Source organism: Hemicordylus capensis, chromosome 1 (genome assembly GCF_027244095.1).
Source record: "Hemicordylus capensis ecotype Gifberg chromosome 1, rHemCap1.1.pri, whole genome shotgun sequence".
NCBI lineage: Eukaryota > Metazoa > Chordata > Lepidosauria > Squamata > Cordylidae > Hemicordylus > Hemicordylus capensis.
The window spans coordinates 103,617,602-103,636,323 of NC_069657.1; the positions used below are offsets into that span (position 1 = coordinate 103,617,602).

The 18,722-nt window shown below is 44.8% G+C and overlaps 1 protein-coding gene across 1 annotated transcript; it reads right to left on the reverse strand.

The window, feature by feature from the left end:
* Window positions 1-2,096: 2,096 nt before the first annotated feature.
* Window positions 2,097-3,697, reverse strand: FANCF (FA complementation group F). Its single transcript, XM_053286956.1, has one exon. The coding sequence runs from the start codon at window positions 3,649-3,651 to the stop codon at window positions 2,608-2,610; it is 1,044 nt and encodes a 347-aa protein (XP_053142931.1). The 5' UTR covers window positions 3,652-3,697; the 3' UTR covers window positions 2,097-2,607.
* Between the last annotated feature and the right edge of the window lie 15,025 nt (window positions 3,698-18,722).

An 18,722-nucleotide genomic window follows, 5' to 3' on the forward strand; every position in this document is an offset into this window, starting at 1 on the left:
GCCATGAAAATGAGCCTGACTTTGCATTGCCATCAACTATGCTTAGAACCCACAAACCTTGCAAACCTATAATCCATGTTGAGTAGTAGATACATAGTGCTGATTATAGAAGGCAGAAATGGGTATATACAAGTGCTGCATACACCAAGCAATCAACAGTGGGATGAATAAGATTTTAGGTCATGGTATATTTGCCATTTTCTCTCATCTGCTTTGTAAGAGTACTTATTTTTCTAATAGCAAACTTGGTTGTTGTGTGCCTGGCCATGATTCAATCAATGAACACCAATGCAGATGATGACAAAGTGAGTGACCAACCTGTACATCTCAAGTTAAAGCTGGGGTGAGAAGAGAATCAGGCAGCCAAGGTAGGGCAGGAAAACAGAGACGCAGCTGCAGCCAGTTCTGTGCCTGCCCTGCCTTAGTCTCCACCCCACGCCCATGGCTGCTACTGAATTTGCAAGGAAGTGAATGGGGGAAATGGGAAGTAAGACATAAGAAGCCCTGCTGGATCAGGCCCAAGGCCCATCTAGTCCAGCATCCTGTTTCACAAAGTGGCCCACCAGATGCCGTTGGAAGCCACAAGCAGGAGTTGAGGGCATGCCCTACCTCCTGCTGTCACTCTCCTGCAACTGGTACCTTTGAGGCTGGAGGTGGCCTATAGCCCTCTGACTAGTAGCTGTTGATAGACCTCTCCTCCACGAAGTTATCCAAACCCCTCTTAAAGCCATCCAGGTTGTTGGCTGTCACATCTTGTGGCAGAGAATTCCACAAGTTGATTATGCGTTGTGTGAAAAAGGACCTCCGTTTGTTGGTCCTTGCAATCAATTTCATGGGATGACCCCTGGTTCTAGTGTTATTAGAGAGTTGAGAGGGAGAAGAATTTCTCTCTATCCACTTTCTCCACACCATGCATGATTTTATAGACCTCTATCATGTCTCCCCACAGTTGTCTTTTTCTAAACTAAAAAGCCCCAGGTGTTGTAGTCTTGCCTCATAAGAAAGGTGCTCTAGGCCCCTGATCATCTTGGTTGCCCTCTTCTGCACCTTTTCCAGTTCTACAATGTCCTTTTTTAGATGTGGTGACCAGAATTGTATGCAGTACTCCAGGTGTGGCTGCACCATAGTTTTGAATAAGGGCATTATAATATTAGCAGTTTTATTTTTATTTTTATTCCCCTTCCTCATGATCCCTAGCATGGCATTGGCCTTTTTCACAGCTTCTGCACATTGAGTTACTTTCTACGAGCTGTCCATCACAACCCCAAGATCCCTCTTTTGGTCAGTCACCGACAGCTCAGATCCCCTTATCACATACTTGAAATTGGGGTTTTTCGTCCCAATGTGCATCAGTTTAAACTTACCAACATTGAACCGCATTTGCCATTTTGTTGCCCACTCACCCAGTTTGGAGAGATCCTTTTGGAGCTCTTCACAATCAGTTATGGATTTCACTACCCAAAAGAGTTTGGTATCATCTGCAAATTTGGCCACCTCGCTGCTCACCCCTACTTCTAGATCATTCATGAATAAATTAAAAAGCACCAGTCCCAGTACAGATCTCTGGGGGACCCCATTTCTTACTTCCTGGCATTGTGAAAACAATGGAGGGAAGTAAATAGTTACTTCCTGCTTTTTGGCAAACCATAGTTCACTGCTATGTCTGACTATGGTTTGCTACTAATCTGCAAACCAGGGTACAGCCCAGTCTAATACAATGCCAAACTATGGTTTGCCGAAAAACTGAAAGTATGTGTATAAATTAAACTAATCTAAACGACACTAGTGAAAACTAAATGTGTGAGCAGGGAGTACACATGAAGCCGAGGCCCCTTCCAGGCTGAACTAAGTTCTAGTTCATAGCATGGCATGTATAGGAGGGATCTCCATAGGGCATAAGGAAGATCATTATAAGTATAGTCAAAACCTACAAATTTCATAGCAGATCCAAACTATACATTTAAGGGCTACAATATGGGAATCTGTGGTCTGTGTCTAGCTCAAAATATTTTTTTAAACCCAACACTTAGCAACAGAGGGCTTTGTTTGTGCAGTTTCATACATGGCTTCCAATGAAATCAGTCTAGAGTCCAAAATTTCAATTCAGTTTTGTTTCTGTAAACAGACAATGGACACGCCCACTGTTTTGTATATACAGATAGGACACATCTACATTATAGAGACAAACACTACATCAACAAAGAAATTTTTCAGCGCTGAACATAGAGGAACTGCAATCAATAGTGTTGCTTTTTAGTTATTATAGATTCATTTCTTCTGTGATAAAGCAGCCACCGAGGTTGATCACTCAAAATATCTAATAACTAAGCGGGTCCTGGTTTCCCTTGTACGAATAACCTACTGCCCAATTTTGTAAACAGGGGAACCTGGTGCTATAATCCTCTCTGCATTTGCAGAGTCTAGGTTTCAGTTTAAGCTCTTCCTTTCCCCTACTGCTTCATACACTTTAAAAGAGCACCATAAAGTTTAGAAGGGTGTCGTCTGATTTCAAAGTAGGGCAGAGCGAATTTAAAGCAAAGGAGTCAAGCGATGATGTTTTCTTTCCAGGTTAACTACTTTGTCCAAGTTCTCAGGAAGGGCCGGTTCCTAGACAAGGCAGCCTCTCTTAGGCTTGTTCTCCGAGGTAGGCAGCGTCTCCAAGTCCAGCAGAAGATCAGTCCAGACACTCAGGCCGCGAACTTCGAAGTCCCCATCCTGGGCTTTCAGGCGTTTCAGCTGACTCCGTACTGCACTTCCCAGAGGCTCTGGCTCGCGGTAGAGGCAGCCGACTCGTTCCCGCAACTCCCGCCAGCACACCTGGCCGCCTTCTTCTTCTAGGCCGCTGGCGGCTTTCCACTCTCCCTGCAGCGGGTCGTAACTCAGGCGGCTTCCCCAGACGGATAAAAGACTCAAGTAGGGGTCGCGCAGCTCGGGGTGGCGGCGGCAGAGCGAGGGCAACCAGGGGACGGGCAGGAGGCGGAAGAAAGCAGCCTGGCGGGCCGGATCCCCCTCCACCAGCCAAGAGAGCAGCGCTGCCCTGGCCTGCTGCGCGTCCCCGCTGGGCTCCAGCAGCGCCGCCGCCACTGCCCTGTAGAGCATGGGGCCGCCGGGCAAGTGCTCCAGGAGGTCGCCGCAGCCTCGCTGGCCATGATCTCCGCCGCCTTCCTCCCGCAACCGCGACAGCAGCAGCTGAGCCTGGGCCCTGAGCGGCGGCGCTTCCCGCGGCTCTGCAGAGGAGGCCTCTGGAAGAAGCGCCAAACGGAGAAGCTGCGAAGCGGCCTTGCGCCTGGCCAAGACGGGGGCGAAGGGCTCCTCCTCTCCGCCGGCTGGCGAGCACAGGAGGCCGCGCAAGAGTCGCTGGCGGGCGGCGGGAGGCAGCGCCCGGTTCTCCAGCAGCGCCAAGCCCAGCAGCTCCGGACAGCCTCTCAAGTGGCCGAGGCCGAGCGCCGGTTTCCCTCCTTGGCACAAGCGGCGCTTCAGAGTGGCCCTGAGGCCAGGCTGGGCATGAAGGCGGCTGTGGAGCTGCTGGAAGAAGCGGCCCCAGCGCAGAGCTCGCTCCAGGGTCGCCGGGTCCCAGCTTCCCACCAGGCCCGAACGGGAGGCCGCTAAGAGGCTCGGCAGCTGTTCAGACGGGGACAGAAACGTCTCCATGGCGACAGGCCCGAGTCGGCGCCAAACCTCCTCCTCCCTTCGTTCGTTCGCGCTACCAGTTTAAACGACCAGCGGACAGCCTTCCCGACGATGACTCTGCCCAATCAGAAGATAGTTTCGTCCTAACATGTCATTGGGCGATGGTAACGTCGCTCATTTTTATTAAATCCTACACGTCACAGACATAGACTCTGTACGCATAGACATGGGATAGACGCAGTCAAAGTACTCGAAGACGCAAGAGAAGAAGCATTCTTTGCTCTTTCTCCCTTCGTTAGTTGACGGCGCAGGCCCCGCCCCTCACCAACGATTGCTTACCAGAGAGCTTCGCTCCGTTACTGCTTGCTTTGCCGGAAATGCGACAGTTGGTAGACCGTAGTCCCAGGATGACGGAGCTGGTGGCCGTCTGACACTGAACAGCAGTGCCTCAAGGCACCCAGATCAGGAGACTCTTTTGCAAGTGGAGGGGTGCGGGGCGAAACGGAACCCGCCCTCTGATCCTGCTGTCTGGATCCTTTGAAATATCATTGCAGTCTGAATTTTACTAGGCTAGTATTTGGATTAAACAGCTGGCCCCGGGGGAGGGGGGTAAATAATAGCAGCAGCATCTCTGGATACAGCCATAGAAAACAGCTGAAAGGCAAGGGGAGTTCTACCTTAGGCAGGGAACTGCTGCTGACGCGAAAACCGAGGACTGCAATTCACTGGCGTAACAAACTCTCTGAAGAGGCTCTATGTGCAAGAATTGAACATGGGGCCCAGCAGATAGTTTCCCATAGAGATCAAAAGATGAATAACTCTGAGAATTATTATCACCATTCTCTCCAGACTAGAACTCCCAGGATAGGACTGATATGAAACACATATATGTTTGTAGGTAGATAGGTGCCCACCAGCTACATCTCTCTCCAGTGCTGAAGGATGACACTTTGCCCCCACCTCTACAGGTGGCTCTGCAAAGCTCCCAGTAATGCTTTGCGCGTGCGCACAATGTGCGTGCGCTTCACATCACTGACGTGCGCGCGCGCAAAGCATTACTGGGAGCTTTGCAGAGCCGCAGCGGGGAAGGGGCGGCAGGGAGGTATCCTGCCGCCCCAATTACTCTACTAATTATGGCGCCACGGCGGAAAGCAGCAGGAGGGGTAAGTAAACCCTCCCGCCGCTCTTAAAGCGACCCCCCGCCCCAGTGCCGGACTGCAGTGTGGCGGTTCCGTGCACACCCCTATTCTCTGTTATGATGCACTTCAGGGGTGTAACGAGGCTGGAGTGGGCCCAGAGACAAAATTTTAAAATGGGCCCCTCGCTGATACACACACACTCACTTCACATGTGACTTGCCTCTGGGGGGCCCCACGAGGGGTGGGGGCCCCCAGGCAGCTGCCTCCCCTTGCCTAATAGTAGTTACACCCTGATGCACTTATTGTCTCCTTGGCGATGGTTAAAGCTTTAGCCATCAAGCTTTAATCATCAAGGTGTGGAGGGTGCAGGAGAAGAAACGGTATCTCCCAGGGATAGATTGGTTCTCCTCCTCGTGTTCCAAAAATAGATAGGATAATCATGGCAAATCAGTTGTGCTCCTTTTAAATATACAGATGAGTGGTGAGGCTGCCAGGTAAGAATTATCTTTCTTCTCTAGGACAGGAATTTGTAATGGCTGGAGGCAGTTTGAAACCAAGCAATCCAGCAGATTAGGGGCAAGTATTTCAGCATCTCTAAATGCCAAATCTTCTTCCTCTCCCTCCTCCTCGGCTTTGTAAATATCTTTTGCCAGGCTTAATTTTAGAGACAATGGGGAAAAGATGTCATCTTAAGTGGCACAGCGGGGAAATGCTTGACTAACAAGCAGAAGGTTGCCGGTTCAATTCCCCGCTGCTACTATATCGGACAGCAGCGGTTCAATTCCCCGCTGCTACTATATCAGGCAGCAGCGACCGCACAGGAGGAGGCAGTGGTCAACCCCTCCTGTATTCTACCAAAGAAAACCACAGGGCTCTGTGGGCTCCAGGAGTCAAAATCGACTTGACAGCACATTTTACCTTTAGGAGGAAAGATACTAAGTTGCCTGGAGAATCTTCACCCTGGAAATAGAGAAATTTGAACAGGAAACTACAGACAAATGGATAATAATATCCCAATCTTTATTTTGGGAATCTTTGGAAAAGCTTAAAAATTTTCCCCAATTTTTTTTTTTTAATTCATAACAAAAACCGTGACACAATGTAAGGAATGCTTCAAGGTAAGAAACATAATGTTGCACTGTCAGAAAATGGGAAGTGAACAACTTCAGGTTATTAACATCAACACAGAGGTAAGTGTTTTATTGCAAAAGAAAGCAGCCATTTGGTTTATTTTCTAGAGAATGGGAGACAACACCATCACAATGTGCTTTATTAGCAGGAAATGGATTGGCTTGAAATGCATGGTTTCAGTCAGTTTAAGAAAGCAACAAACTGATAACAAAAGGTCTAATGATCCACATCATTGCACTGTTTCAGGAAAGAGGAATTGTAAAAGATCACAGGTGGTCACCAACATGGAGGTAAGTCCTTAAAAGGCAAGTCCTTCCCTGCCAAAGCAAAGGGCTACTTGGTTTCTTTTCTGGCCCACTGTTCTTTTCAAACTAATCACAGATGACATCTATCATGGTTAAACATTGACCTGACCATTTGGATTACTGTTTTGCACACTGAAAGGTAATTTTCAAGTTCACAGGGAACTGCAATCTCTCTGTTCTCTCAAAAGAAAAAGATACTTCTCCAAGATAAGTAAAAATATACCTTTGTCTTGCATGGGAACTGACTTGAGCAGAGAACTGGATGGAGGGCAATCTTTATTTCTAGGAAATTGCTTGGATTGAAAAGCATAAAGCAATTCATGGCTTCCCACAAGCTTAAAAAAGTAACAAACTCATAACAAGAAGTCTGGTGTGAGGTAAGGATCATCAAAATTGTTGCTTTGTTTCAGGATATGTGGAACATCACCAATGTGCAAATAGAACCTTAAAAAGCAAGACATTTATTGTAAATGGAAGTGGCTACTTGGTTGCATTTCTAGTAGGGATGTTCACGAAACTGTTTGGAGGCCCTTTTACGGGCCTCTGGACAGGTTCAAACACCCAGTGGTTCAGCCGGTTTGAAGGTGGGGGGGATAACTTTAAGGGTGGGGGAGGGTGCACACAGACACGCCCCCCCCCGCTGACACTCTCTGTAGGACCGGTCCAGCGGTGGCAGGGTACCTCCCTGCTGCCCCATCCTCTCAGACTGGAAGTAACTTGCTCGAGTGCGCACATCAGATGGATAGGGCTGTAATAAATAAATTAATTAAATGTGTGGTCATTCAAGGAGACCAGTCCACCTGTTGTTTTTTTAATGCTTAAAAAATTAAAACTTGTTTTTAAAAACCCATTAAAAATCAACAGGTGGACTTTAATTTATCTTGAATGTCCACACATTTAATGCTACAATCATGTGCTACTCCCATGTGAATTTTGAGAACTTTCTGCACATTTGGGGGTTACTAATATTTTTTAGTTTCCCATTGATTCCTACAGGAAAGTTAAGATTTAAGTTGGAAATTTGGCTGCAGCTTCCCCTAGTGGCGGCCCATGTTCATTGCACACATTTGCTCAATTGTAGACCTGCTCTTGCTGCTGTCCTTTATTGACTTTAAAAAAATGCTCAAAGGGCCATCAGTTTATATTATATTATTATTTTAGCCTTTTAACTATTCATCAGCAAATCTTACCTATTGTTATATGTTCAAATTAATATGTGGCAAGTATTAAAGATCACATCTTTGTTATTACCACTGCAACTGCACATGATGCTTTCCACAGCAACATAACCCCCCACCCCCAAAGCTGGTCTCTTGGACACAATGTGGATATGACTGTTTGAGTATTCTACTACTACAAACCCATCTCTTTTTTGGGATAGATAAAAGAGGTGTAGCAATCCTGATTTGGGTATTGTCTTTCCATTAATTTGTTTGTGGATTGAGCTACTTAGAGTTACAGTTAATGCCTCAAATTTACCACATAGTTTTGTGTTTACAGTCCCCCAAACAAATCCCCTCCTGATTCCAATTAAGATGCCTTCTCCAAGCTCTCAGCTTTGTTGTCATCTCACTGTTGATTTCACATTTTACTTTTTAAACACAGGTACTAAAGTATCCATCATTAACTGGTAAAAATGTGTGTAATACTGTTGACAGTAAATGACACACATGTAATTAAATAGCCAGCTTTTCCTTGTCTTTTCCTGACCAGGGGCCTGGTCCTCTCTCAATCAACACTTTCTGTGTTTGTGAGATATGCAGCCATATAAATGTGTGTGTGCATTCACAGCTTATGGCTCCGTGCATGTATTTGTACCTGAGTTTCGGTCACTAAATCAGCTCTCAGTGTTTGCTTTAAAATATGGCTTTTTGGGGTTCAGCTCTTCCTTTGTTCTGGATTCTTACCATTTGCTTGTTTCCTGAAAAGAACTTTCACTTGATAAAGCCCCCATGAGACAAAGATGCTTCCTTTGTAGAAACAAGATGTTGTTGTTGTTGTTATTATTATTATTATTATTATTATAAATAGAAATTAAACTTGTATTGTGCTTATCAGTAATGCCTGCCAGTGTATGGACTCTAATCTATGAGGAGTAAAAAACCCACACCCTTTGTTAGAGCAAAGTGTATCCCTCAAGAGAGCCATTGGATGAGAGACTGCTGCCAGTTAAAGACTTCAAAAATTCAATTCCAGACCTATAAAAACAAAGCAACCTAGTGTTCAGTGAACTCTGCCAGCAGCAGGTTCATTTGCACAATCTCATAGCTTCAGTATTTTGCTTGAGTCCTGCTTCATGTTAACCTTAGGTTCAGGCAAAACGCTCACATGATTTTTTCTGATATGTATACATATCATCACTTCTTTATGCTTGAAGCCCACATAATTTCCCCAGAATTTTAAACTTGTCTGGAGGCCTTCTTCCACAGGACCATGGTAAAGTTTGGAAGCTGGAACCTTATGGGTAGGGCTGGGTCTCATGTGAATTCTTTGCATCCATTTATTGTTTTCCCAGTCAAGTGACATTACATGGGATGGGCCCTTTTAACTGGTCCTAACTGCATGTTTTACCAAATGCTACTAAAGTGTTATGGGAAGAGACCATTTGAAAATAGCCTCTGCCTTGCTATGCTGTTGCACTACCATACAAAAAAGAGTCCCAAATTAACACTCCTTTTTTTTTTTTTTAGTTCCTATCACATCTGCTATAAAGTGATTAGTTTAGGTATAGTCTTTTTTTAAAAAAAGAAATAAAATTCTCTTTCTCTCTTTAGCTCCTTACTATACAAAAACCTATGTATGTTAAGATCACTGCCAACGATTGTAGGGGCATGTATAGATGAACCTCTAATGTTTACTTGGGAGCAAGTCCCACTGTGCTGTTCATTTATCACAAGCTGGCTTTAGATTAGTGATGAGCTAAAAAGAATGCACACAAGAAATGGAAAGTAGAACAAGTTGCCAATATGTATACAGCTGAAATAGGAGAGCTAAAGTTCAGAACCAGCTGAGACTGCTGAGGGATGCTAAGAGCAACAAAAAGGGCTTTTTCATGTATGCTATGTTCAAATTCAGAGGAAGGAAAAAGTAGGTCTGCTCCTTAATAAGGTGGTGAAATGTTAACGGGTGAGAAAGACAGTGGCACTGCTCGAATCTTATTTTGTCTTTGACTTCTCTCAAAAAGGGAACTGTGTGCAACTGCAGAAAGGCAGTAAGAACAGTGAGGGGTCAGAATTACAGCTTAAGATTGATAAGGGATTGAGAAGAAGAGACTTGGCTGGGGGGAGGCTTGTGGTCCAGTCTGGTAACAGCTTCTCCATTCAGGGTATTATGTACAGGAGCAGGTGAGGGGATGTGGGTGGAGAGGTGGAGTGGCTGTAGTCTATAAGAATAAGAATCTCTTTTGCCAGGATCCCTGCTGAAGTATCTGACCACATTGAACATGTTACTTAGTTTGGGGACTAGGGATAGATTGGGACTTCTGTTGGTGTACCAATTGCCCCACTGCCCAACAGAGTCCCTAACTGAGCGCATAGAATTGGTTGCAGGCTTGATGTTGGAGTCTCCCAGACTTGAAGTGGTGGAGGACTTCAATGTTCACTTCGGGACCAATTTGTCCAGGGTGCTCAGGAGTTCAAAGTGGCCATGAAAACTATGGGCCTATCCCAAGTGGTCTCTGGATCGACACTCATTGCAGGCCACTCTCTTGATTTGGTCTTTTATTCATGGGGTGGTGTTCTGTGGGTTGGGGCTCCTGTGATTTCCCCATTGTCATGGATGGACCACTATCTGGTTAAGGTTGGATTTACAACCACGCCCCACCTCCGCAGGGGTGAAGGGCCTCTTAGAATGGCCCATCTGAAAAGGTTATCGGATTCAATTAGATTTCAAGAAGCCTTGGAAGGAGTTCGTGTTGGCTCTGCCGGTGATTCTGTTCAGCAGTGATATAGGAAGATGCTGAAAGGCATAATTTTGTACTGTGTGGGAGATGACAGTGGTAAACCCCTCCTATATTCTACCAAAGAAAACCACATGGCTATGTGGTTGCCAGGAGTTGACACCAACTCGACAGCACAACTTTACCTTTAAAATGGAATGGGCAACTCACCAGGGCAGTAGATAAGATCGCTCCTAAGCATCCTCTCTGAACTGCTTAGAAGCTGGTCCTTGGTATACAGAAGATCTACAGGAGCTAAAGCGGCAAGGTAGACAACTGGAGTGCAAGTGGAGAAGGATTTGACTCGAATCCGACAGATTACAGCATAGAGCACATTGAAAGATGCATGCTTGCAATATGTGCAGCAAAGAAGCAGTTCTATTCTGCCTGTATTGTGTATGCAAGCTCATGTCCAGCAGAGTTGTTCAGGGTTGTGAGGGAGCTAGTACATGCCCCTCCTCTCTTGAATCAGAATTTGGAACCATCAGTTACCCAATGTTATGTTTTCAACAAGTTCTTTGTGGATAAAATCTCACATATTCAGGCCAAATTAGACTGAGACCCCACAGTTACTGCAGGGCAGGATGTGGAGGTGTCCAGCAACCATTCTTATGTGGTTAGGCTAGATCAGTTCATTTGTGATTCAAGTAGATGTGGACAAGCTGCTTGGAGTGGTGTAGCCTACCACCTGTTCTCTTGACCTCTGTCCAACATAGCTTATACTGTATGGCAGGGAGGTCGTTGTAGAAGGCCTGGTAGAGATAAAAACTGCTTCTCTGGGGGAGGGCAGGATGCTTCCTTGTCTTAAGGAGGCAATCATTAGACAATTCAATACAATGAATATTTATATATCCCCTTTCAACAAAAGTTTCCAAAGCAGTTTATACAGATTAAAATAAAATAAAATAAAATGGCTCCTTCTCCCCAAAGGTCTCACAATCTAAAAAAAGAAACATGAGATAGACACCAGCAACAGCCACTGGAAGGATGCTGTGCTGGGGATGGATAGGGCCATTTGCTCTCCCCCTGCTAAATAAAGAATTATAATAAAATTATTATAAAAATAATAAAATAAAGCCTCTTTGCTTAGTTAGCAGGGAACCTCTTCTGAAGAAGCCTTCACTGTATCCCTCAGAGCTAAGCAACTATAAGCCTATATCCAACCACTGTTCTCTCTAATTTTTTTCATCTGTGTGCGGAATGAGTTTTGATCTGGGTGGCAGAATTTATTTATTGTATTTAACATATTTTTATACCACCCAAAACTTATGTCTGTGGGCAGTTTACTACAACAACAACAACAACAACAACAACAAAGGTATCAAGGCAGCGTGCGTGCACTTGCATTCAGAGTGGGGCCCTCCTGATTCGACCTGAGTGGGATCTAAACTTAATTGAGCTGACATCAAAAAACTTGTGAGCGCATGCATGTGCGTACACCTTAGAGGGAACACTGTATCAACCTTCTGTGGCTGGGCAAGGTAATTGAGAGGGTGGTGGCCTCCCAGGTCCATGCAGTCTTGGAGGAACCTGATTATCTAGACCCATTTCAAACTGGCTTTCGGGTGGGCTATGGTGTGGAGACTGCCTTTGTTGACCTAATGGATGATCTCCAATTAGGAATTGACAAAGGACGTGTGACTCTGTTGGTCCTTTTGGGTCTTTCGGTGGGTTTTGATATTATCGACCATAGTATCTTTTTGGAATGTCTGAAAGGGTTGTGGGATGGGAGGCACAGATTCCAGAAGGTGTCGCTTGGTGGCTGTTGTTCTTTGAAATGTGAACTTTTGTATGGCATCCCACAGGGCTCCAGTGCTTTTTAACATCTACATGAAACTGCTGGGAGAGATCATCTGGAGATTTGGTACAGGGTGTTATCAGTATGCTGATGACACCCAAATCTATTTCTTCATGTAAACATCATCAGGAGAAGGCATAGCCTCCCTAAATGCCTGCCTGGTGGCAGTGATGGGCTGGATGAAGGATATCAAACGGAGACTGAATCCAGAGTTGACAGAGGTACTTATTGTGCGGGTTCGGAACTCAGGAGACTATTTTGATTTGCTGGTTCTAGATGGGGTCACCCTTCCCCAGAAGGAACAGGTACACAGTCTGTGGGTGCTTCTGTATCCAATCCTCTCCCTGGTGTCCGAGGTTGAGGTGGTGGCCAGAAGTGCTTACTCTTAACTTCAGCTGATACACCAGCTGCATCCATTTTTTGAGATAAACTACCACAGAACAGTGTTACATCTGCTGGTAACCTCCAGACTTTACTACCGCAGTGCACTCCATGTGGGGCTGTCTTTGTACATAGTCTGGAAACTGCTGCGGGTACAGAATGCAGCACCCAGGTTGCTTTCTGGGTCATCTCGGAGAGACCATATTAGGGATGTGCATGGAACTGGCTGGCCCGGTTCAGTTCAAGTCTGGCCCAGACTCGAACCCAACCGGGCCAGTTTGGTCCAGCAACCCCCTCAAACGCCTCCCCCCCAGCTTGGTCCGGTTGGGGGGGGTGGTTCATGGACTTTTTTTTTTTTAAGAAACATTTTTTGTTTTACCTTATCCCCCTTGGGGGAGTTCCTGGAGATGAGGTGGTCCGTGGAGATTCCCCCCCCCGGCTCTCCTTATGGCCCCCTCTGGCTGGTTTGGCTGGCTCTTCAGCAGGGGCCATAAGAAGAGCAGGGGAGGGGGAACCTCCATGGGACCCACTGCTGCTGCCTCCAGGAACTCCATCAAGGGAGATAAGGTAAAAAATAAGACACATCCCCAAAGAGTCTGCAAACTCCTGAACAGTCGGTGTGTGTGTGTGTGTGTGTGTGTGTGTGTGTGTGTGTGTGTTCGGTCCGGGGTTGGACTGAACGGGATGGTTCAGTTTGACCACGAACCTTTGAACCAAACAGGTTCAACGTCGAATGTCGAACTTGTTTACACATCCCTAGACCATATTATTCCTATACTGAAAGAGCTACACTGGCTACTGATAAGTTTCCAGACAAAATACAAGTGCTGGTTATAACCTATAAGTTCTAAACAGCTTAGGCCCTGGGTATTTAAGAGAACGTCTTAAATACCCCACCACCCATATATACCACCACCACCATAAGCCCCACCACCCATTCAGATCTTCTGGAGAGGTTCGTCTACAGCTGCCACCTGTTCATCTGGAGGCTACTCGTAGACAGGCGTTCTCCATTGTTGCTCTGTGGCTTTGGCATGTGCTCCCTGCTGAGATAAGAGCCTCTTCATCTCTGATAACTTTTTAAGAAGGCAGTGAAGACACATTTGTTCACCCAGATTTTTAATTAGACTTAACATTTTTAGCATGTTAAATTTTAAATATTTGATTTTGTTTTAATTTTAATTTGTCATGTTTCATTGTAAACTGCTCAGAGACATACATTTTGGGCAGTATATAAATACATTAAATAAATAAAACTCCTTTGCACTGTAAAAAAAACTTTTTGTCACACATATTGTCAAGACCAGTGAATAACTTCCTCATCTACAACTCTTGACTCAAGACCATTTTGAATGAATTATTTGGCTGACAGATCGGGAGTAACTTTCCTGGCACAGAATACTTGTTTACTCTTAATCAGTTCAAAACTACTGAGGAAAGCCAAGATTTTCAAGTGACCATTGATTTTGAGGCTCTTAATATATTGCTTGTGAAAGGCAATAGTTCATGTGAAGAAGTCATTCGCATGTAAAGACATAGCAAAATATAATGCCCAAACTATTAAACTCATCTGTGCTGGGTTTGGGGGCGGGAACACAGGGAAGGAGCAAAGATAATGAAAGACAATCGGTGTTCCATGTTTCAGAAAACTTATTTCATAAAACTGGAATTGTTCCTGAGTTTTAATAACAATAATACTTAGCTTTTCATATAGTAGTTTAGTGTTCAAAGTACTTTACTTGGTTGCAGTGATTACGATGACCAAAGATAGGTCAGTGTTATTTTCCTGACTTACATGTGACTGGTGGAGGTGGTAAGGAGGAGATTTCCTAAGGAGGAGATTTCCTAAGGCTGCCTGGGAGTTCATGGAGTAAGGCAAGATTCAAACCAGAAAATTCCTGACTTATTGCTTACTCTCCTAGCCATTATGTTACATCAGTTCCATCATTCAACACCTTTTCTATCTAAAACAGACAGGCATATTACAATTGCTGAGTTTTATTTTCTTGGGTCTGTAGATACAGACTTCGCTTCTTAGCAGAGCCACATTGAGATTTGTGGGAGGTCCAGGACAGCAGTAATCTTGAGCCTCACCCCCTTAGGTATGACAAATGACCCCTTTCTTTGTCTTGGATTAATACATTGTGGCAATTTCATCACTGTCAAAGAAGCTTTTATGGGGAGGGCTCCTCTTGCTTTTTCTCTCAAGGGTTGGCACTAAGGCTTGTTAGCAATCATTTCACACCTTTTGAATCCATCAACTCATTTGCGGAAAGTTTCTGTGACTTTCTTATTGGTTATCCAAAACCGGGTCACTGGCATTTATATTTTCCTACATCTTTAAATATGGAAACAACTTTTTTGGAGTATACCACTGCCTTTCACCAGCAATATAAGAAATGCATCAAAATCACTGGTTGTGTTTGACAGCACAGGGACTACGCATGTAAACTGAAATACTTTTTGTACCTGAGCTTAAAAAGTAAAGTTTGCATCAGCAATGAGACTTCAACAAAGCCAAAAGATTTGCGGAAGCATCTAGAGACTGCCAATCACAGAAGTGCCAGCCATCACATTTATGGCACTTCCCTCTTCACACAAATAGCACCTTAACCTTGCCTGTGGAAGCTATAGGAGGTGAGTGACAGCACCAGGCGGGACTTTCTACCTGTTTGGGGTGCTATAACTGTGAGAGCAGCTTACTAAATGGCTGAATGGGACTTATCAGTGGTGTAAAAAGTCCTGTAGTTGCCCATGTTCAGGAACACATGAGGGCCCTCCCACACTGCCTCATCAAGCACCTCACTCCCCTCAATTAACATGTGGAGGACTGCTGCTGACCTCTCTGCAATGCCTCCTGCTTTGCCGTTGTGTCTTCCCTCCTCCAGCCTACCTGTCATTTGGCGCTGGCTCCTGCTGGCAAGTGGGCAAGTCAGTTGTTTTCTCTGTCCTGTAAGCAAGAGAGGAAGCAATCTGTCCACCCTCTTTCTGGCAAGAGCTGACTGGAAACGGCAGTGGGCACATGTGCCTGTCACCATTCCCAATTGGCATTTGCTGGCAAGAGGGCTGATGGTTTCTTCTCTTGCTCCCGCACAAGAGGAAAGAACTGATGTTCCTGTTCACTGGAAGGAGCCAGCATGAGGCTGGCAGCAGAGGCAGGGGGAGGCAGCAAGGCAAGCCAAAGTATGGGGCGGCACAAGAGAGGCCAGCACCAGGCCCCCACATGACTGTGGAGGGGAGTAGGGGACAGCTCCTCAAGAGTAGGCGACTCGTGTTCCTCAGACATGACTGCCCAATTACAGCTCTGCATCTAGAGCTTATGACTTTGTTTTCAATCTCCTATTGCTTAACAAAAATCTACCATTCTGTAACTTAAGGCCATTAGATCTAGTCCTGCATTCTGGGAAAGCAGTGAACAAGTACTTACCCTCTTCTGTGTGATATTTGAAGGTATTGAATTTACCTATCAAGCTCTCAACAAAAAGACCTTTTATTGCGTGAACAAAGAAAAAAAAAGTTGGTAAACATAAAACCATAAGATGTTTGGGTGTGACACACCACCCTCAGTTAAGTAAAAACAAATGAGCACAGCTGAAGACCTTGGTTCCCAAACTGTTAAATTCCTTAGACGTGGTAACACACATTTCCCTGAATGGAGAAGAGATCGTGAGCAGTGGGGGTGGGAGGAGAGGAAGAGAGAAGGAGGAACACTTGATTCTTCTCAGAGGCTAATAAACTTCATGGCATCAGCCAGCACCTCCCGAGCATTAATGTCAGGTCTTAATTTCCCTATAAACAGTGCTTCCTAGATTTTCCTTCTTTGTAGGTTCCTTGCAACCCCCAACATAGATATTTTAGTGGGCACCATTTGGCCTTCATGCTTGTTCCTCATGTGCAATGACCAGGGTTTTGTTCTCTTTGCTCAATGCCTCATATCTGCTAGACGGTTTTTATATCTCTCTTTCAGTGACCTGCAAGATTCTCCAATATAGAATGAAGTGCAACCTAAGCATTTTATATATTGTACTTTTCTTTCCACAGTTTCCTACCCTCTGCTTACAAATTTCACAATCTTGTACATCACATCTCCTACCATACCATCTAGAGTTAAATAACAATTGTTTAAGCGTCACTGGTGCTGTGCAAACCACATTCACCTTAATTCCCTGTCTTTAATATGCACATTGCTTCGCCAACATATCAACTTACCTATCAAGTCTTCCTTCAGCTTTCTCCAGGTTAAACATAACTAGTTCCTTCAACCGTTCCTCACCGGGTTTCTTTCCCAGACTTCTGACCATCTTCATTATTCTTCTCTGAACCTTGTCTACATCTTTCTTAAAGTGGGGTATGAACAGTTTCCAGACTACTTACAAAGGCAGCCCCACATAGAGTGTATTGCAGTAATTAGTTCTGGAGGTTACCAGAAAATGTACCAATGTTCTGAGGTCATTCATCTCAAGAAACAGACGCTTCTGGTGTATCAGCTGAAGCTAATAGAAAGCACCTCTGGCCACCACCTCAACCTGAGATAATAGGGAGAAGTTTGGATCCAGAAGCGCTCCCAGACTGTGCACCTGTTCCTTCTGGAGAAGTGTGACCATCAGACAGATGACAACACAGGCTCTCACCTTGGGCTGTCTGGGAAGCAGATGTTCTCTTCCTCTCCTGTAGGGTTTTAACCTGAGATTTAAAATACTTTAAAAAAAATTTGTTATATTTATTCATTTATATTTATATATTTATTCGTTATATTTTTATATGTATAAACACATCAGGGCAACTGTGAGTAAAGCTGGTGTGATGGCTGCTGAGTGACTATTCTTTGTTAAACAGGTTGGTTGCTTGGATGATCAGCTGATGCTCTCTACCCTCTGGCATTTCAGAGATGAAAATAGGGACATGCAAGCAATGTTTCAATTCCTATACCAAGCATCTCTGTCTAAGGCCCCACACCTACCAGTATTACTCATTGCTTCCCTGCCTTTGGTTTGCCTTATTAATTTATTCCGTAGTCCCCACTGATTTAAAAGCCAAGATAATTTTATTATTTATGTATTATTTATTTATTGAATTTCTATACCACCTAATATAGAAATCACAATAAATAAAAACATTAAAATTTCAGTTAAAAGCCTGGGAAAACAGGTACGTCTTCAAGGTCCTTCTAAAAGCCAATAGAGAAGGAGATGCTCATATTTCATTAGAGAGCATGTTCCAATGCCCTGGGGTAGCCACAGAGAAGGCCCAGTCCTGAATTGCCACCGAACGAGTTGGCAGCAACTGTAACTGGACCTCTCCAGATGATCTTAATAGGCGACAGGGTTCACGACAGAGAAAGTGCTCTCTTAGGTACCCCTGGACCCATTAAGGGCTTTATAGGTAATAACCAGCACTTTGTATTTCGTTCAGAAACCTATCGGCAGCCAGTGTAGTTCTTTTATAATCTGTGTTATATGGTCCCTTCAGGTAAACCCAGAGACCAATCTGGCTGCCACATTTTGAACCAATTGTAGTTTCTGAACTACGTACAAAGGCAGCCCCACATAGAGTGCATTACAGTAGTCAAGCCTAGAGCATATGTACCACCATTTAAAAGTCATTTGTCTCCAGAAATGGACATATCTGGCGTATCAGCCAAAGCTGATAAAAAGCACTCCTGGCCACAGCCTCAACTTGAGAAACCAGGGAGAGTTTGGGATCCAGGAGCACTCCCAGACTCTGAGCCTGATCTTTTAGGGGGAGTGTAACCCTATCCAGAATAGGCAGATCTAAACCACCTCTCGAATCCCAATCCCCTACAAACAGTACCTCCTCTTCTTTGGGTTCAACTTCAGCCTGTTATCCCTCATCCAGCCCAATATCGCCTCCCAGGCAGGCACTTAGTGGGGTCATGCCATTTCCTGATGAAGTTGGTATGGAGAAATAGATCTGGGTGTCATCAGCATATTGATAGCATCCCAGACCAAACTTCCTGACAATCTCTCCCAGCGGTTTCATGTAAATGTTAAAATGCACTGGAGACAGTATGGAGTCTTGTGGAACCCCACACTTTAGCTCTCGCTTTTCAGAGCAATAGTCTCAAAGTGACACCATCTGGAATCTGCCAGAGAGGTAGGAGTGGAACCACTGTAAAACAGTGCCACCTAACCCCATGTTTGTTCTTTTAATTAAAGATATATTGAAAAACTACAATTGTCTAACAATATGTTATCAGTAGTTCAAAACAGACCTCAGTAGCTAAAGTGGCTGAAGTGCACTCCATATGCACTGGTGGCAGGATGCATTTTCTCCCACCAGTCTACTACTAGACTGAACTTCTTGTTTTGGATAGAAGAGGTGTTGAATAAGGAAACTGATCTAGTCTAGCAGCTGGGAGATTGAGCAATCAGGGATTTTAC